Genomic DNA, 21,817 nt, shown 5'->3' on the forward strand with positions numbered 1-21,817 from the left:
GTGAAAAAGTAGATTTTGGGGTTTCTAGAATGGGGGTTCAGGAGGCAGGATGGAGGGATCTGGGCATGTCCAGCCTTTCTCCTTCTTCTTCTTGGCCTCCATCTTCTGCTGTGATGGTGGCACTCACAGATTGGTTTAGAGCAGAAGCTCAGTGTCTAACACAGGTGATGGGTATTGGGAATAACTGTAAACATTGTACATGTAGTTTTTAGTATAAACACACAACCCTGCCCTGGGGCAGGCAGAGTGCCTGGACTGTCTTGCTGAGCTGCCCTTGGCAGGGCAGGAGAAAATTTTTTATAGATAAGACACAATAAACAACCTTGAGGCCGAGAAATGAAGAGCCCTGACTCCTTCTTCAAGCACCAGGCTGGGAAAAGAGACTTTCCAACTTCTCTCAGGGTCACTCTGACAAGCTAGAGCTCCCAACACTGGAAGAGGAATTCTGAAGAATAAAAGGTGAATTTCCCTCATGCTGTGAAACCCAATCCCAGCTGATGAACTGGGATCAGGCTGGGATGGGGAGTTTGGAGTTCACAGCTGAGCACCTCAAAACCTGGGGGCAGCAATCCCTGGGCTTGTTTGGGATAGAAAAGAGCTTCCAGCCAGGAATTCCCTTGTGACAGGCAGAGCTTTAGGTAAGAACTGGCTCTGAGGGAAGATTGCAAGGAGCTTTGGGGTGCCATGGCTCCTAAGGGAGGAAAGAACTGCAGATTTGAGGAGAGATTGTCCAGGGCTGACACTGCCCTCAGCCACTGCCTCCATTCAGGGGGGCTTCCTAAAATGCACCTGCCTAACTGAACAAATCTGAAGGGAATTTTAGGAAAGAGCAACCGTTAAGCAACTCAGTATTTCTTGATGAAAAGTGTTTCCTACACAAATTTGGAACTTAGAGCCATTTAAAAGTCAGGTAGAGTGAATTAAAAAAAAAAAAAAAAAAGAAAAAAAGTTGTCAGGATCTTCAGCAATAAATATTTACTGTTTGCTCAAGACATTGTCCCCCTCTTCCTCCAGATTTAAATGGCATTTTCATACTACAACCCCAAAATTCTAGACCTTTCCAGGATTTCAAATTGTTCTTCCCCAGCATGGAGGTTAAAAGGCATCCAAACAACAGAGATACTTTATATTTTATATATAGAGTATACATTTATATTTTATATATAGAATATACATTTTATTTATATTATATACATATGTATTTTATATATATCTTGTATATTTTATATATAATTTCATATATAAGTTTTATCTATTTTCTATGAATTTATATGAATTTTATATTCTTAATATATTATTTATATTTTTATATATCTATAAATAATATAATATATTTATATTTTATATATAGAATAAGAGGAGTATAGGAATGTGAGCTACTGCATTGGAAGACTCGACTTTGTCAAGATAATTGTCATGCAGAACAGATACTCTGATGTAAATTAATTAATGAAATTAGATCATGGCTGGAAATGAATCACTTTAACTTGACCCAACAGTTGATACTGATTAAGTTTCTTAAATTTCTGGTTTAAAAGGAGAGACAGAAAATGCTTATGGGGTAAAATTTTAGAATAAAGTGTAATTCTATTCACTCTGTGCATTCCTCAAAGAATTATATCAGGAAAATAATCACTGTGTGTTTAAAGAACAGAATGCATTTTTCTTGCAGACCATTTCATTTGTACTTTTCCACAATCCATGTGTAAAGCTGACAGGGTTTTGCAGCTGGGGAAATTATTCCTTTCAGGCCAGAGAAATTGTCCCCACTCTGGTTTACTCTGAGTTTGCCCTCTGGGGGTCTTCACACCTGTGGTCAGCTGGAAAAACATTTCTTTTCAACCCATGAAAAAAACCCAAAACACCCCATTTTTAAAATTTAGTGCACTGAAAAGAATCTTCAAATACTTCCAAGGAATAACACTGAGATTAAATAACTCATTTTAGCTAAGTATTTACAATCCCAAAGGGACTAAGAACCATGAAGCAAGTGAAGGATGAAGTGACAGCTTTCAGTGCAAGCTGCTTTCTCTCATCCTATATTTGGTTTTATTATTGCTTTTTTAGTGGGGTTTTATTTTCAGTCTTCTTCTGCATGGTTTTTCTGACTGCACTGCCAGGTTTGGCACAGGAGATACCACTTCAAAATCCACTTTCTGATTTTTATTTCTAAAATAAAAAAAATATGGCTGCACTTTGCCATTAGTGAGAAGCAGAACTCTCCACGTGTTCTACAGCTTCCTAAAAATACACTGGTAACTTTTCTGCTAAGATTCTCTGAACAAAATTGCTTAATTTTACCATCTCCAGGATGAGCTTTTATGTTTAAATTTTCCCTGCAGAGGCCCAGCATGAAACAGGCAGAATTTGGAGTGATGGGCTGGGTGGATGTGGAGGCTGTGCCAAGGAGAGATCCCTGGACAAAGCCACCCCTGCCCAGCCCTGATAAGAGCTGCAAATCAAAATCAGCTCTGGCAGCAGGAGGATGAGGCAGCATGTGTAAAACTGCTGCTTTCTCCTGCAGCAAACACAGAAAATAGAAAAAAAAAAACAACCAAAAACTCTAAATGCAAGAAAGAGAAGCTCAAAGATTAATTGGGAAGGAAAAATGCAACATGTACTAAAAGCAGGCTGCTAACGAAGTCATTATCTCACTCCCTGGTTTAAGATATCTGGCCCATTTGTACTTTTGTCTGCATAATTAATACCCTCAGACATCTTTTTCCAACTGACTTAGCACTTCTTTTCCTGAGGAAACAGAGTGATGATACTTGTGCTAAATAGTGCTTATCAAGAATTAGCATCCAAGTGGTTCATCTCTTCAGTGTGCCCTATTTTTAACAGGACAGATCAGGTCTCTCTTGCAGAATTGACTTGAGAAGAGATTCCCCTCCCCACCAAAGGCAACATCTCTTGTGTGTGGTTGAGAAAGTTAAATGAAAAATAACTCCACCAAAATAAATCAATGTACAGCAGCTGAATTCTGCTCTAATTATAACCATAGCAAGCAATCTCATCCTGCTTGGTAATTATTGGTTAATTAAACTCAACACTGTGAGAGAGATGTTACTCTAAATTAGAGAAGGTTGAAGAGGGGTGCAGTTCAGCCTCATTTTGGGTAGAAACCTGAAATACTACATGTCAGTTTTCTGCCATAAATATCAGGGATGATAATAATCTCTATACTGAGGAAAGTCACCAGGAAAATTCACGAACATTTTGTCCAAACTGGACTCTTAATGGGGACTGAGAAAGCCCACAGGTAAAAAGACAACAAAGAGAAGCATGGATTGATGGCTCCAACAAATCCAGTCTTGCTCAGGTTTTCTTATAAAACCAGAAAAAATGTCAACTTGCATTATGGACAAAATGTGCCATTTTCCTCCTCCTTGTTAATGGAGATCATAAATGTGTGTTCAGTGGAAAATTCAGATTATTTGATGACTGTCCTATCTGTACTTCTGTCCTATCTGTACTTCTATCAAGTACTGCTTATAAACCTGCAGTATCCATCCAGGAGCCATTGCTAAAATTGGGACACCCACTTTTCCAGGAATAGTGTAAGGACACGAGCAAATACAGAGCTGCTTCTTAGGTATTCATCCTTTAAATAAAAACCTAAATAAAACAGAGTGGGCTGACAGAGAACAACCAACATTTCTTGTAAAGAGAAGAACTTCAGGCAGGATTTTAAGGAATTCAGAGAGAGGATGACAAAGCTGAAACTTTTTCCATGAGATTGTGCAGTTGCAAGCCATATGCAGTTGTGGATTTACAGCTTCTTTACAGCAGATAAATTTAATCATGGGGATGACTAAAGAAATGTTTCTGTCCCTAGGACAAAGCTGAGTGATTTGAGCATGAGTCCACTCAGTTCCTTCACAAGTGAGTCACAGCTCCCTTTTTCCTGAACTCCCAAATGTGGATAATAAAACAGTTTACTAATCACAGCAACCATTTCTTGCCAATCCTTTAGTCCTGCAGGCAGCTGAGATGAGCAGAATTCTCTCACCCTCCTGCCAAAAGCTGCTTTAGGAGACACTGCAAGACTCCAGTGGTCTCACCTGGCACGGGATCCAGAGAAATGAAGGAAAAGTGGGATTGTTGTTAGCTCCAATACATCATAAAGCTCCTGACTTCTCACAGCAAAGCGTTCTTAAATTGTTCCAAAATTCTCATTGCCTCCTGAAGAAATTTCTGGTGCAGATTTTCTGATTTGCTCAGTTTCCAGATGGCTCAGTGAGGGACAGAGGCTCTTGCACTCCCAACCAAGGAACTTTCTCCTCAGTACCCTCCTGCACTCCTCAATCACAGCTTAAAAGATTTACCTATTACTGAAAATAGCCTTTCTTCCCATTTTTGGATTTGTAATCTTTGGATGCAAAACCCAAAGCTGCCTCCAAAGCTCAGCTTTCACTGAAGATTTTTAGGAGATTTTCTTTAAACTCACTGAACTCTTCCTTTCTGTGCTTGTGACTCACAGGTACAACTGACTGAAACAAATCCTGCTTTCCAGGCAATTTTCAGTCTCTGCTTTTCATCACTAAAAGGGCTTTCAGAGATGAGACTTTTCTCTATTCCATAACTACTCCCCTGCCCAGGGAAGATTTCTTTTCATATCCCTCCCAAGCCCAGTGCCTGAGCCCTGAAAAATGGCAGCAGAAAGAGCACCTGCACTGTACAGGTGATGTACAAGGAAGGGCTGAACAATATCCTTGTCTAGAACAAGAAGAAAAATGAACCAATGTTGCATGAAACTTGATTCCTCTGTATTTATTGAGATATTCTCTCCAACTAACAAAAAATGTGCCATCATCCCTAATAATTCTTCCTACATTCTTCTGTCTGCAATAGGTTTTCCAGGTTTAAGTTCACCTGGAAATCTCTTAGAAACAATTCTACTTTTGTTTTAATGGAGATTATCTTTACAAAAAAGACCATCTTAAAATATATGCACTACTGGGTAGGACAGCTCCTTAATGAAACAAAAATCTTACCACACGATGGATCAAATAATCTGGAAAAGGCTTCAGGCTGTTACATTTCTAATTCTTATCTTATATAAATATATAGGATCTAGTTAATATTTTTGGATGCATGCAGATGGCCATTACTGAAAAATTAATGTTTTTTTTAAACACCTTGCATTGCCTGTTTCTTCATGGTAAAGTGAATTTAATGACTGAAGTGGGAAGGAAGCTTTTAGTTGTCACCAGGGCTGGCGTTGCTAAAGGCACAGCTTTCCCTGTAATGACTGCAGCAACCCTGCAGATTCTGGGAATGTCAGAAAGAAGATATTAGTGAAGGAAACCATGAGATTCATGTTTTTTGAGATGTTTAAAATGTCTCCCATATGGAAACAATTATTTGGGATTTGGTACTAAAAGCAGGTCAAACAGCCAGAATATTCATTTATGTTCCCTTTTAAAATCAGCTGCAGATACTATGAAATGAATGCTAACTAAGACAGACACTACCACTGACCTAAAAAATAAAACTAAAATTATCAGAGTGTGCATGGTGGGGTCTTTTAAGGAAGCAATTTTGATGAAAATCTTGGAATGTGCCAAAACTCTGCAGTTTGTGTCCCCAGCCTGTCTGGGTGCAGGCTCCTGCCCAGCTGCGTGACAGGACATTAATATGCAGTGCCAGGAGATGGCTCAGCATTCCTAAACTCATAAAAAATCTGGGAAATGTCCAGTGGGGAGCACAGAGCTCCTGGGGAGATCATTGCTGCAGAGCCTCCTGTGTGCTCCCAACCTCTGCAGGCACCACTCACAGCTCTCCTCTGCTCTTAAATAACAGCAGCACCACTGAAGAATAAAACCAGATTTTCTGACAGCTTAGGAAAACACAGTTAAAACCCCCTTGGAAATTCTGGGCTGTGCCTATATGTGTTTTAATCAGAGTCACCACCATCCTGTCTCTAAATGAGTGTCAGGAGGGCACATCCTCCCTGTCAGCTGCTGTCATGTCCAACTTCCAGCGCCTGAGAGGTCACAGTTTAAAGTCTCAATATCATGGCAGCATTTTATAGATCAGTGCACCAGATGGGGTTATTTTTTCTCTCAAAGGTTATTGTTTTTTCACTATAAAAATAATTCAAAAAATAAAGTTAAAAAAATCAGAACTGTGATTTAACCACCTACGAGCTCACTCAGAAGAACCCTAAATTATAAGATGGGTCAAGCAGTAAATGTAAGAGTGAAAAAACTTTTAGCACGCATCAGGAGGAAGAAAATTCAGTGTAAAAAGCAGAGATTAAGAATAGCAAAAAGCACTTTACTATGCTTAAGAGCAAACCCCCCATGTCAATCCAACCTGTGAAAGGGTCACGAACTCAGAGATTTCAGAAATATGCAAGAGTGTTTCTATAAAAAGAAAACTACCACATTTCTGTACTGCAAGTGCCATAAATTATTAATATTCAACTCAACTCTCAAGCAAGTAACTCAACCATTGAAAACAAACCACTGATGTTTAAGAATTACAGCACAAATGAGCATTGAATGGGGCAGGTTGAGCAGCCCTGGAGAAGATGGTGAGGTTATGGCAGAGGATATCAATCAACCACTGGTATCAGTTGATATCACAGGATATCAATCCAAAATTCCAACTCCTCTGTGAAGAAGTGCTGCAGAGTCTCTACAGTTGCCACAGAAAAACCTGGGTGTCCACACTGATGCACCTGGGTTGAAGATCTGACTTCACTAATTGGAATTAAATGTGTTTATACACAGGACTGAATTATTCCCACCATTAATTCCATTCAGAAGCTGCCAAGTTGGAGATTGTGAATAATCTGAGGGAGCCACTGGGCAGCTCCTTCCTAGAATTCACTGGGAATTAAAACCCAGCCCAATTTCCGACATGTTCTCAGGAAAACACTCAGTGTGTGTGCACTGGAAACAAAAGGCACCACAGAAGGAGAAAAGAGAAATTGGGATGTGCCAGATGAACCACAGATCAAGAAGAGATGAGATGCAAACAGGATCCCCCAGAGGACCCCACCCTGCAGCTGTGCCCTGGTGGGGCTGGCAGGCCTGGGACGCCCCTGGAGCTGCACCAACACCAGGGGCAGGTCCCCTTCAGCAGCACAAATGCTTGGAATGTTTTGCATTCAATCAAGGCTGGCTGGGAAGGAATCAGCAGGAACTAATTAACAACCCAGACAGGCTGCAGAGCAGGGATATTGAGGAATTCAGCTGGAGGAGTTCAACACCTACAGAGCAATTCCTCTGAAAAAGATGCAGACAAAGGCTCAAACCAAAAAGTCAATCACTGATTATTTTTCCTGCTGTTCCTAAACCTCCTGGACATTTCATTCACCTCCTTTCCCAAAGCTAAAGGCAGTGATGTTGTGCCTGGGAGCACTGAGAACTGCAAATCCTTACAAATTTTGTATTTTAGAAGCAATGGCATTCTAGGAGAATATTTTTGCATTTTGTAATATGTCCATGAAGTGGCAATTGCTAATTTCCTTTTCAGTTAAACACACACAAAAGGCACCTGAAATGTCATTTTGGCTCAGTCCATATGGTATTTTTTATGTAAAAAAAACAACAAAAAAAAAGCAGCTTGCTTTCAGGACAATTGTCATTTCTGGAAGTGCTGACAAGCCTCAACCACAACAACAGCACTGCAATTGTTTTATACATAACAAAGTTATAATAACCATTCTTCTTGTTGTCCAGAAACCTACTTAATTGGGGGATGGAAATGTTTTATTTATAAACACAATAGAAATGCCATTTGCCAAGTACACTCACACCTAAAAGAGCCTGTGGAGAAAACCTGTAAAATATCTGTTACAATTTTACCACGTTCACCTCTCAGACAAGACCTTTTCAAATAAAAGTGTGAACTAAAAGAATCCTTGTTTGTATAATCTCTTTACACTGCCTTGGTTCCACAATGACTTGTGATAAACGTTTTTGTCCCTAAAAGGATTAAAAACCAACTGAATCATCAGGAAATAAGCTCATGTTATTTGTCAAATTATGTGCATTATTGCAGAAAGTTGAAGCCATATTTAAGAGCCTTGCTGCAAAGCGGCCCAGAATAAAGCAAATATTAAATTTTGTCACTCGGATGATTTTTAAATTAATTCCCTCTCATGGTACAATTACTTTTAGAAGCTGCATCACCATCTCTGAAACGCCTCATTACTAAGTGAAACCACCTTCTGCTAATGACAGTACCTTGGACAAATTTCCCCCTCCCACGTTGACAGGAAGCTCTTTGAAAAGTTAAGCCACAATTAAGCATCACTTGGGATCTATTCTGATCCTTTCTAACTAAATTTTATCAAACTTCTCCTTTTCAATGCATTTTACAGGCTTTGACAGGAGAATATGGAGGTATTTGGATTTAGAGAGAACAAAGCCACGGAGGAATAATGTCAGCAGGGGAGTTTGCTGGGTCTGGAAGCTATGAAAATTCAGTGATGGTCTGATTTTCTCTATGCAAAGGAGATGTTCTAAGAAACCTCCAACTTTGTCCTGCTGTGACTTTGCCCCTGAAATCAATTCCATTTCACAACACCGAACAGGCAGCAATGAAAGCCCTGTGCTCTGTTCTGGTTTCATGGAGCGTGTTCTGGAATTCCAGGCTTGGGATGGGTCTGTGGGGGTGTGGGTGTGCACATCTGGGTGTGCACAGCCACAGGTTATTCACAAACCCCAGAGAAATGCTTCCAAGAAAAGGAACTGCCACCCTCACTCTCCTTCCATCCTTCCTTTCTCTGCCTCCTCCCCATCTTGGTAACCTTAAACTTACAGAATGTGAGAACTATCTTTTTTATTTTAAAACTCACTGGGAGTAGTGTTTGGGATTGAAGCCCAGTTGCCTTTGTTTATTCAATACTCTCAAATACAGGAAACAACTCCTCAGCTGATGGAGGTTTAGTGTATCTCTCATGCTCTGAAGATGATGGGTGACTTCCTGAGCAGCAACTCATCCTGCTGGGCTGCTCCTGACAAGGAAAACTGACAATATAGCAAATTTTCTAACTAAAATTTCCAAGTTTTTAAAGCTGTTTATACAGATTTATTTTTTTTCTACTTATTTTTATGAACACAACTTCATAGAGTTTCTCAACCCAAAGCCCTGCTGTATGAAATCCTCCCACTTCTGGAAGGAAATTCTCCATCAGCAGCTTTACTGCACAAAGATCTGACCAAGGTGCACAAACTCACAGGGTGTATCACACATTTGTAAAACCTGAAACACTCCAAAATGAGCTGTTTACCTGTAACTTCCAGCTTGTCACCAGTGACTTCAGCCTTCAGATAAATCCTTCCTCTCTTCTCTGTGTGGTCCATGCCACAGAGGCTTGGGACGTTTATCACACATTGCTTGTGAACGTTCATGTCACAGGCTGTGGACATAAAAATGGTTCAGACACCCATGAGAAGCTAAAAATCTAGTGCAAATTTAATAAAAGTGAAAATTAAGACTAAATGCTTAATTATTGGCAAGACTTTCAGATTACAGCTGCCTGGTTTTCAACCAAAGGCCATGGCTGGTTCCCATCTTGCAATACTTTCTGTAGAGGGTTAATACATCAGAAAATAAAATCATCTACTTCAGAAAGATAAATATATCATTAATGAAGTGCAAGGGGGGGGGGAAATGAAAATGGAATAAAGACTTGCTGGGAATATGACTAAGAAAACAGAGCATTCACGCCAGCAATGAAGGAAGGCAGGTTTAATTGATTATTAGTTTTTGATAGTGGGAGTCTTCCAAGACAAATTAAACCCAAGGAAAACACCAGACCTTGACTACAAACTGAACTGAAATTCCAATCTTTGAGAGTGTATTCACCCAGACAGTCCAAAGAGAGGCTTTCTCAAAATTGCCATGACAAAGGCTCTTCAGCCACATCAAACTGAGTACACCATGTTCTCAGCAGAAGAGGTGATTTTAATTACTAAGTTATTATAATCCTGAAATATCCACTTGAAATATACCAGCACTATAAATAGCTGACATTTGAAATTGTATTTTCCAGAGAAATGAAGTAAGAAGCTGCTATCCAGGGCTTCCACTCCCTTTCTAGAGCAGCCTTTGGCAGCAGAAGGAACCTTCACTCACTGTCACATTTCATCCCCTGGTGCAGGAGCCCGTAGAGCAGGGACCCACAATGGTCACAGAAGGTGGGGCTCCCATAGGTGTGGATCTTGAACTTGTGCTTGCTTCTGGGGTCCTGCAGGAAAAGCAAACACAGTCTAAGTCCTGAAAGATAAATTGACACACCTTTAATTTATTACTTCAAATACCAAAAGCTTTCCAGCTATGCAAATTATGCTGCACGAAAATATGTTTCAGTGTGTAGCTTGTCCTCAGTGGCACAGGCATATTACCTCAGTTCCTAATTCTCCTTTTTATGGTGCTGTAAGAAAAAATGTGTCAGCTCAGGCTTGTTCCCATGATTTATGGACATTAAAATTCATTTACTGACTGCTCATATACATAAAGTTTAATGGCAGTGTTCAGTCTGTGGCTGAAGACTCACAGACTAATTACAGAGTGGTATTGTCACTGTTCTGAAATGTGACACAAAATACAGCAGGAGAACTGGGAAGAAGCTGTTCATGGGCTAATCTGGAACACAGTCCAATGACTGTAAAATCAGGATTTTACAGATGGAATCATCCTGAAATGCTGCAACTTTATAATCTCTATTGTTGTGAATGAAAGGGAACGAATTCTAACTTGGCACATGGTAAACATTTTACAGAGATTGCTGCTCCCATCTGATTTTTGAGCAGAGAAACTTAAGAGTGAGGACATTTTAAGGCCACCAACAGCTTGGAAATGTTTCCTAATTTAGGCCCAGTGAAAGGGAATACACCCAAATCACTCAAACACTTGACACATCCAAAGGCATCTGCTGTTTCTGCAGGAGTAAGGGTCCCCTCTGGAAAACCAGGAACATTTATTTCAGAGGAAGAAACCACATCTTCCATGTGTTCACCCATGCCAGGCTCATTGCAGAGCTCCAGATGTGCAAAGCCAAAGCCAACGTGGGTTTGGCCCTGTCCTGTGCACACCCTCTTTCTCCTCAAATCCTTTATGACCCCTCCCAGCTGCTCCAGCTGCACTTTAGTCAGAACCATCCTTGCACAGCCTAGGGCAGAAACTGGGGGGAGCAGTGACTCTTCATTAAAAACCACACTGGGGTTTGAAATGCATCCTTGCTAACATTCTTTTCAGAAGACTTTGGAAATCATGAAATGCCAGGGCTGAAACACCCTCAATGAAAACACAGCTGCAAAACAATTAATTAAAATGTTTCCCTTCTGTCCACATTTTGTATTATACCTTTGTATTGGCTAAGAACTGTTAAACTGTCTTATACTGATTTTTAAAATTTACCTGCCTATCAAAGCTTTCCAAAAAATCAAAAGGGAAGCCCAGCATGTTAGTCAAAAGGGAAAACCTGCTGACTCTTTCCTCAAAATGAAAAGATCTCTCTAGTGTAAGTGCTTTCTGAAGAAATTTGGGAGCTTTGTTTAGTAATTCTCACAAATATATGGCTATGAGAGGGCAAAACATTACCTTCAAATTTTACTATTTTGCCATATTACCCTTTGTGAAGGTTTTTAGTGTTTTGGTAGCATTCTTCATAGGATTCATTTTGGTATTGATTCTGAGTTTTGCAGTGAATCTATGACCACTTTTCACTGTATGGAAGGAATCACAGAGCACCCAGGATAACAAGTGAAGAATTTCCATTACAAATTGAAATTGAAACTATTTGAATAATTCTGCTCGTTGTAACAGAGACACGAAATGCAAACTGCTACCAACTGTATTTATTTTGTAAACACAGTGAACCTCAGTGGAGTGACAGCCAGGGCTCCAGAGAACATCTGTTTCATTATTTATTAAAGGCTCAGCAACAGGCCTGGTGGCTCAGGGTCATGGGAATGTGGCTGTGCAGAAGGGCTCTCTGGTGGCTCACTGACTGTGTGCCTTCCAAACAATTTAAACCACAGTTGGGAAGTTAATTCTTCCCTAAATTGTTTTGTTTAGATGACAGAAGGGGACTTGTTGCCTTATAAATATCTCCACTTAAACATGACTCTGGTAAGACATCTGTGGCTGAGAAGGACAAAAGGCACAGCTCCTAAGAATGACACTGAATAAACAGAGTTTTAAAGTTGTGTTTGACATCTGGCACAAGTGCTATTTATGAGTATAAAGTAATGGTATAGAGGGGAAGGAAATGATTACATTCAATGTCTACTAAATACATTGAATCTGTGTATTAGACTGAAATTATATAACACTACCAAATAATTTCATTCCAAGCTATGGGAAATTATTGCAGTCAATGTCTACTAAATACACTGAACCTGCATATTATACTGAAATTATGGAACACTGCCAAATTATTTCATTCCAAGCAATGGCATGTTCCTGTAATTAAGTTAAGCAGGGGTGTGTGTGGCTTACAAATGTTGTGACATGTAAGGACAATGTTCTGCACTCTGCACAGGGCTGGGCTGCTTTTCAGAGCCCGACTACAAAGCTCTGTGTGGCTGCAAAATCCCAGGAAAAGCATTCTTGGAAAACAAAAAAACCCAGTCACATTAATAAATAAATCAATCAAGTTGGATCAAACTTTGGAGTTGGCCCTGCAGGACTCAATGCATAAAATTTGAATCAGTGTTTGCTTTCTATACTGAATCTTAGTTTTCTATCCTTGTTTGAAAATTCCTCTGTGGGGCCTTTCAGATCAACAATCTTGATATGAATTAGATTTTTTAAGGAGAAGCAAAATGTTCTGACTATTATTAGCTATTATTATTCTATATGCACACACAAAGTCCTTCATAACAAGAAGAGGACAATGGAAAATAGTACCAAAACTACTCCTGAACTGGAAACTTTGTAGGAAATCTCTCTTTAAAGATCCCTTTAATAGAATGTCCTAAAAAACATTTAAAGCCTGCCACATAAGAGAGTACACTCTTCATCAGTGTTTTATCCTATTTTCTGCTTCAATCCCATGTTTTTTTGGTTTGGTTTTTTTTTTTTTTTTGGTAACTTGAAGTCCAGAAGGTATTCTTATTTAGGAAGCAAGCCCAAGACCATCTAGAGAAAGCCAAGACATCACTATCCACCCATCACAGATGACAAAACTTTTCATCTTATTTCCATATTTACGAGGATTTCTCAGGCACTCAGAACTACCCTTGAATCTATACCTCATATTTAATTATAAGCAATCATATTAATAATAATTACTACATTGCCAGCTGTAATTGCTTCTATTAACAGCAATTATTTTATCAGTTGTTAATACAGGTTCATACTTAGCAGTATTAAATATGCATTAATGAACTTATGTGCATCATAGAGGAAATCATGTTGTCCTTAGCATTTCTTTGGCTAAAGGCAAACTATGGAGCTAAAGGAAATATCCTGTAAATTTTCTTCAAATATCCCTTTTTCATCAATGTAAAGTTTCAATAACTCCAAAGCTGAGCTGGCAGCCCCATTTTGTAGTAAACACAGGGAGCCAAGCCAGGATCTGACAGATGAACTGCCAAATAATGGCTGCTATTTGCAAGAGAATTGAACTTTGCATTAAACTTGGCACAGATTAATTGTGAAACTCTAAAGGGAAAACCTACTTCTGTTTCCACAATCCATCAAAGTTCTGAGGGGGGAAAGTGGCATTGGGAAAGCAGTGGGAAGGACTTGCTCAGCAGTGATGGATGATGTGCTCTATTAAACTTTGTGTTATCTTCCTGCTAAAATGTGCATTCTCCAGTCCTCCATTTTAGTAAGTACAACTTAATGCAATACAGTGTAATTAAATGGGATAAAAACTTCTGGGCAATTGACATCACAGACTTTTAGATATTTTTCTTTGAAAAACCTTTGATTGGCAAAAATTTAGCCCTGTATTTGTATGCTTTCTAATAGACTGGGGTTTCAGAGCCTGCAATGACCCACATGGGTGTAGCATCCCTATAAAGATGAAGCAGGCATCTACACCCCACACAGCTCTGCAAAAATCAGAATATTATCCATCAGTCTCAAAGCTGAGATGTGATTACAGAGGGAGGGACCCAGCAAGAGAGGGTTGCACACACTGGCACCAGGTGAATGCCTGAAAAACCCAAAAGTGGAGCAGAAACAAAATAAATAATGAGTTTGCAGAAATGACTTGTCCAGAGAGCTCAGAGGGCTTCAGCCAGGAATCCTGCCACACTCCAGCAGAGGGAAGCAGAAGAACACAGAGGCATCTCCCCAAACCCCACACATTTTTCCATCTATCTACTGCCTTGAGATCCATCCTGCCCCCCTGCCACCATGCCTGCCTTCTCCCTTTGTTTAGCACAAATGAGCCCATTTCCTTTATTGAACAGCAGTGGCAAGCACCCCCCTGTGAGGAATCATTCCGTGGTTTCTGTGCCTCTGAGGCGGGGGTGTGCAATAATTGAAAGTGCATGGTTAACCAACAGCACATGTCACACTGTGCCTTCCACAGCACAGAACAGCTCAGGAGCACTCCAGCTCACAGTTCTGCCTAAAAGCTCCCTTCTGAGCAGGGTTTTATTCCCCCTGATAGCAACACTGAACCTGCTATAATTCTGCAGGCATTAAATCACCACATTGCCTTTAATTTGAAAACATCCAAATCCCACTCTGTGCGATGGTGCAGCACTGGAGGTTTTATATCAGATTTTTTATTACTTGGGAGCTCTTTTCATGGGATGCAGCTTGGCTGGGCCAATAACTGTGTTAGCAGGGCCAAGGATCCACCCTGCCCTGGGCTCAGATCCCAGCATGGGCAGCAGGTGAGATCCCACCTGCAGAGCTGCCTCAGCCCTGCCCCAGCACAGGGAGGAGCTGGAGCTGCTGGACAGAGCCCAGAGGAGGCTCCAGGATGATCCCAGGGCTGGGAGAGCTGGGGGTGCTCACCTGGAGAGGAGAAGGATCCAGGGAAACCTCAGAGCCCCTTGCAGGGGCTCCAGGAGAGCTGGAGAGGGACTGGGGACAGGGATGGAGGGACAGGACACAGGGAATGGCTTCCACTGCCAGAGGGCAGGGATGGATGGATATTGGGAAGGAATTCCTGGCTGTGAGGGTGGGCAGGCCCTGGCACAGGTGCCCAGGGAAGCTTGGCTGCCCCTGGATCCCTGGCAGTGCCCAAGGCCAGGCTGGACACTGGGGCTTGGAGCAGCCTGGGACAGGGGAAGGTGTCCCTGCCATGGCAGGGGTGGCACTGGATGGGCTTTAAGGTCCCCTCCAACCCAAACCATCCTGTGGCTCTGTGACCTGTCAGTGCCAGAGCCTGGGCTGGTGATTGAGGAGTGAGGAAAAAGGACCATTTTCAGTCACAATGCCAACACATGAATGTTAACAAGGTGTTAGGCAGGAGATAAGATTAACTTATTAAAAATTGCCTATGGTTGGTGGTAGAATTTTTTTCCCTACCTGAACAGCTATTTTTGTCATCATGAAGAAGCAGAAAATGCAAAAGTGCAAGTGTAAAAACATTTTCAGAGAAACAGAGAATTATATTTTTCATTACAAAAAAACCTTAGAGGAATTCTGCAGATGAGTTGTGAGGTCCTCAGGTTGTATCAGGGCCTAACTACAACAAAGAACAATTTTGTGTAAAGAAATGCAAATGTACCCAAATTTCCATACTGCATTTCCATAACAGAACCACAAGATTATTCTTCATTCCCAGTCAAAATTTCATATATATAAAAATATATATGTAGTTACTAATTTAAAAGGTGTACACGAAAAAGAAGCTCAACCCTTTTAAACTACTTCACTTAGACAAAAGAAAAAAGTAATTCCTGAATGTCAGTAGCACAAATTGTGGCATGTTTGTGTTTCTACTGAAAACAGGGGTGACAATACATTCCATATATGCAAAACAGCTCACAAATAGTTACAAGAGACAGGAGGTCACTGTTCCTCTTTACCAAGGGAAAAGCCCAGAAGGATTGGCAGGTGTTTTCCCCACTTGAAAACACAGCCTTTAACCATTCCCTGCTGTGACAGCACCACTGAATCCCACATCTTCCTTCGTCCCCCCTCCGAAGATCTTCAGCAGCGTGGATGTGCTGCAGCAGATCAATGAAACCACTGCAATTTGTACTGCACATATTTCCCTTAAAACAGCTCCAACTTCCCCAAGTGAACACCAAGTTAATAAAACATACTTGAGAATACGTTTGAGTGTGGTTTGCTCTGTACAGAGCCAAATCCTACATTCAGCCCACACTGTCCTCAGGCAAGATTTCCCTCTCAGTTCTGGAGGTCTCCAGTTTTTCTAAACACCTTCCAAGCAGTGACTACAATATCCAGGATCCTGCTCAGAGACCACACCTGCCTGAGACATTTTCCTCTGTTTGCTATTTATTTCTGCACTGAGAAAACAAAAATATTGACTGGTGATTTGCTCTGCTTGTTAATTCAAGAAAACAGCTTCAGGTTTGAAGCCTCAAGAGCCAAGGAACCAGATGTGTCTACTGGAAATAACTCCCAGGGTTTAAAATAGGGTTTCTGCCATCAGAGTTTAGGAGCAAGGAAGAGGAAAAAGTCCTTGTTTAACTGCTCACCAGGTTTGTTCTTCCCTGGCTGAGTGAGACTGGGAGCAAAGAGAATCTGAGACTCTTGGGAATGATTAATACAGAATGTAGAAATGCTTAGAAATGCTTAAAGCTTGTTTGATGTTTTCCCTCTCAAAGCTGCAGTGCAGAGAAGTTTTATTGCTTTCAGAAAAGTGAAATAAAGGATCAGACCTCAAAATCAAAAATATCCCAGAAGGGCTGAGGCTGGCTGGGATCCCTGAGACTCCTGAGGCCAAACTGGGCTCAAAGTGGGGCAAATCAGCAGGGTTTGGTTCATGGGGTTTCTCCTCCAAATCCACTTGCCAAGCACCCAAATAAATTTTTTTCAGGCTGACACACCAAGAGCTCCTTCCTGCAGTGGAGGAGGAAGGAAGGGCATGAGTGTGCTTTCCTCCTTGGTGAGGAATTACACCCAGGCTCTTTCCAGGAACCTTCCTCCAGGCAGAATGTGAAGTTCAGAGTGACTCAAAGGAATAACTTGGAGAATTCATTCATTCATTCATTCAATCCAGTGACACCTGCAGGATGGGAAACCTGAACATACTGGGAGGTGTTCAGAGCATAAATAGAGTTATATTCAACTCTACAGTAACAGTGTAAGGTACTGGTAGGATAGGGAAATAAAGACTAAGCAAAAATAGCAAAAATACAGATTATTTAGCCTTTGCAAACCCTGCTGAGCCTCAGCACCTGAAAGCAGCTGCAGCACAGCAAGTTCAAAATCCAGCCATTCCTCCCTGGCCTCGAGGGTTGGGATGACATTCAGAAATGAAGAATGATTCTCAAGTGCTGGAGAAGAAAAGTCTTTCATGATTATAAATGACACCCCAGCAAAAAATGACAACAAAAATCTCTTTTCCTCTTGTGTTAATAAGACCACTTTTATTCTTTATTACTTTAAAGAGAATTAAGAAAGTACACAAACAGAAAAAAACTGTCTTTAAAGAAAATTGAAATTTTTCAATCAACTGTCTCTTCTCTGTAATTGTACAGAAGAGCACAACGTGAGCAGAGTTCAAAATGATTCAAAGGCAGAATTTTCAGTCCCCTCCTGGAATTCACAGAAAATTATTATTTTTAATTAAAAGAAACAGGTGGTCATTGAATCAACTGATTTTGATTGCTGCCTTTTGTTCATGTTCTTCTAGTATAGAACAGAACTGATTGAGTTGGCAAAGGGAGAAAGAAGATCTGCATGACTCTACTCCCAGGGATTTGTAATTTCCTAATTACTAGCAAGACACATAAATCCGGAAGGGACTCGCTGTTTACTGGCTATTTTTTCTTCATTCTTTTTTAATGAAGAAACTGCAGTATAATTACAGAAAGTGCACAAACAAAAGATCCTGTTAGAAAATTATTCATGACTAGGAGAAAGGGTAGAGAGAGTTCGTTTCACATACAACTCACCATCCTGTTACTGTGTACAGATATTTCACTAAAGATGAAATCCAGGGATCTGGATTCAAAAGGAATTCTACAAAACCAGAGACTGTCCGTGTCTTAAACCCCCCCATTTACTGGCTTTATAATTTTGTAATTTGTTAATTAATTTGTTGAACAGGTACACTTTTCAACACAGAGTACTCTTTACACCTTGAATACATGTTACAAAATACAGGTTAAACTGATCAGAAGCAAGAAGTAATTTTAATAAATTCCTGCTGTATAGAAGAGTATTGCTATTTCTCCATATGGTCAATTGTCCAATATTCCAAATTACAGTGGATTGTAATTTGGAATATTGTATATACTTTTACTTTTACATTTACATCCAATATGCATTTGGATTGTAATTCCAAATTACAATTTCTGTGCTTTCCAATGGATCTGCAATGGGGCTGGTTGCAATGATAAAGTCTTAATTGTGTGACATCAGGCTGCATGAGAACTATTCTACATTAATATTTCTGTACAATAATTTCTCATCACTCCCTAAATATTTCAATATGTTTGAGTACAAGACCTTCCCATCATTTCTTAAATATTTCATTACTGGCCAACTTGCTTATGATAGAGATGATACAACTTTGGTTTTCCTCATTATCCTCAGCTGGAGCTTATATCATCCATCTCTCATTTCCTTCAAGAGAAAATGAATGGAGGTAAAGGAAAATCACAAAAATGACCTGGAATGCCCCATTTCCCTGCCCAAGAGGTGACCCGAGGGCAGAGGCATTGGGTCAAACAATTCAACATGTGCTGGAGCTGGATGCTGTTCCTCCAGGGAATTGTATGGACACCGATCCAAGAATTCTGGGGGAAATGGGCCTGGCTCCAGCCACCCTTTAGGAAGCAGTCCCAGCCCTAAATGAAGTTCACTGCTGGCAAATTAAAGCTTCAGAAAGAGCCTTTGTGACCCCAAACTTTCTGACCGCAGCCAACGGCAAAACCGAAAGAAACTCCAGCTTTCATTTATAAAGCCGAACATGCCCTCAGCTACTCCTCTCTAAGGTGGTTTGAATGAAGGTTTTTACAATTATGAAGTGATAGATTCCAGCCCAAAATCCTGAAACTATTTGCCAAAAAAACCCCAGAGCGCAGCGGGAGCGGCGCTGTGAGCGCGTGTAGGGAACGCAGCTGAGCTGCTGCCTCTGAGCTGATTCTGTATGCAAGGCCCTGAGTAATAACTGGTTCACATTTCCCACTCCTCCTCCGTTTTCCCCTCTAAAATGCTGAAGAACCCACCAATTTATAAAGGCACACCTTACTTGTTCTCACTAAACCCTTACCCACCTATTTACATCGCTCCTTCTCTTCTTCCCACCTCCCACAGCAGCAGCTGCACGCTCCAGGAGATCTCCAAGGAAAAACATTTTTGTGTCTGGGTGCATTGCTACCAAACAGCATCCCTACACACAGCAACATGTGCTCCAAAAGCTGGAGCTAACCCCACTAACTGCTCTACAGATTTCTTTGTAGGAACTGAGTGCTGCAGGAGGGTGTTCCCTGCACAGTGAGAAGGAAATCCAAGGAGAAGTTGGTCTGTCCCAGGGAATTACACACAACATCTCCTGAGACACTCCCCAGAGCTCTGCATCTCTCCTTAACCTCTATAGCAAGTTAGGAACTGGCACATTGATTGTTTTTTTTCTGGACATGCTCCACTGGAATCCTACATTGATGTTTCAATCACACACAAGCTAATAAATACATTTTAAAATTTTCTTGCCCTTTACAAAATGACCCATCTGTTTATTCTGGTGCAATGGCAACACAGTGCTGAACTGAGGGGGGAAAAAAAAAAAAAGCAAAACAAGTGATTTTTGAAAAATCTGAGAAATTTTTAGTTCAGAATCAGTCAGAATTTCACAACTCAACAGCTTCCTCACACAAGAACCTGTGGGGTGGCCTGCTGCTTTCCCTTTGACAAACTTTATTAGACAGACATGAATCTGAAACACCCGAGCAAATTGCCTCCAAAGTTACTCACTGAATAATTCATTTTTTGCCTGATATTTTATACATTGGTTAAGCACCAAAATAAAGGCAGGAGGGAGGGTAAAATATGCATAATTTAAACCTCCATGTCTCTGTTCTGTTCTGCATCTCAGCTCTGTGTTTTCATGGATATGAATGTTACCACCTATAAACCAGGCAGACATTTCACCACACAGGCAGAATTTTGTCCTCCAGAGACAAAAAATTCCATGAGAGATCTCTACCTACAAATCCCATCAATGATTGAAGGGTTTGATTTGAATGTGTTTATCTCCAAATGTACAGCTCAGTGTGAAAAACACTGCTCTCAATAAATCATAGCCATGATCACACCATGGGAGATGCTCAGGCACAGAGTCCTTGGATGGTCTTTTACATTGTATAACCACTCAAACACTATTTATTTCTGCATGGAACAGATGTTTTTCCATATGTCTAAATAACCCTTCTTCAGAAAAGTAACTCAAGCACATTAAATTTTGCAGACCAAGGAATACAGACATCAAGACTCATTAGTATTTTTAGAACATTTGGGATCTTTTCTATAGGGAAGTCAGTATTTCTCTTCATAGAAAGTCACTAATCCTACTCCTCTGTATAAAACATAAATAGGCAGCTAAGAGTGAATGTGCAAGATGCTCTGACATGCTTTAGCACTCAGATCCTGACCTTACAATGGCAGAGATCCCAGCCAAGCTGTCTGGCCCATAACATTTTTCCATGCCAATGTAGCAGTTGCTATTTATTAGCCAATTAAAAATTCAGAAAACAATATTGAGACTGGAAAAAAAAAAAGTTCATGATGCACAGTAAAACCCCTGAAAGAAGGAGAGGCTTTTAAGCACAGGCTCCTGATCCACCAACATCTGGCAGCTCTCTTTGTGCTTTAAACCCAGAATTCGATGCCACTCTCAGGGAGAAAAGTGTTTTGCTGAGGGCACACTCAGATTAAAAATAAGAATTGACACAAATCTGTCCCTTGAGTCGAATTTGACCCTTTTGAGGTTTTCTAATCAAAAATCTGAACACAATAAGGGCTGTTTAATCACATCAGAGGAGTGAAGAAGGATTTCCTCAGGGCTGCCATCACCGTGCTGCTCCCAAGGCTGGATGAGCCTGAACTGCTTCACAGCACCAGGAAAAGTCCTCACAGCATTTAGCAATGACTTATAATGAAATCTATAAATATTTTATGTCTGGCAATTAACTCTGCCCCCTTCAAAGGGGAAAAAAAAAAAGGAAATATAGAAAGGCTTCACCAAACCATTTAGTAACATGGCAAGTTCCTCCCCCAGCTATTTCAAGTGTGCCCATCCCAAAACCAATCCATGGACACAAATTTCAGTAATAAGCATTTTTCCTTCTCCTTCCTTAATAAGAGTGTTTTTCTCAAGGCTGTTGATGGTAAAGGAGCTTCCCAGATTACACTGAAGGCTCTGGGTTTGGAAGGAAGCCTGCACAGAAACGTTTTGCTGGCACAGTGATTCCTACTTTTTATTTCTCAGAAATCACTTTGTGGGTAAGAACATCCCTCAGAGGAGCCTCTGATGATGAAGATCTTGCTGCAGAAAACACTGCAGTGTTCACCCACACTAGGGCAACATGAACCTTTATAAATATTTCATTTTCCTTGTTATTTGGAACATAAACTAAAAAAACCACAGCCAAACTCTCCAAGAATCCTCATCTGTGACACTGACTGTAACAGTTCTTGATTTTACAGGTCAAGTAAGACTCTTCAGCAGACATTCCTCTTTCCT

At 40.6% G+C, this 21,817-nt stretch overlaps 1 protein-coding gene across 1 annotated transcript in view; it reads right to left on the reverse strand.

Moving 5' to 3' along the window:
* Nucleotides 1–21,817, reverse strand: part of PRKCA (protein kinase C alpha) — a 149,325-nt gene that overhangs the window by 46,197 nt on the left and 81,311 nt on the right. Inside the window, 2 exon segments of the mRNA XM_036394402.2 lie at nt 9,251–9,379; nt 10,099–10,210. Coding sequence (XP_036250295.1) covers nt 9,251–9,379; nt 10,099–10,210 — 241 coding nt within the window.

Source organism: Molothrus ater, chromosome 19 (assembly GCF_012460135.2).
Source record: "Molothrus ater isolate BHLD 08-10-18 breed brown headed cowbird chromosome 19, BPBGC_Mater_1.1, whole genome shotgun sequence".
Taxonomy (NCBI): domain Eukaryota; kingdom Metazoa; phylum Chordata; class Aves; order Passeriformes; family Icteridae; genus Molothrus; species Molothrus ater.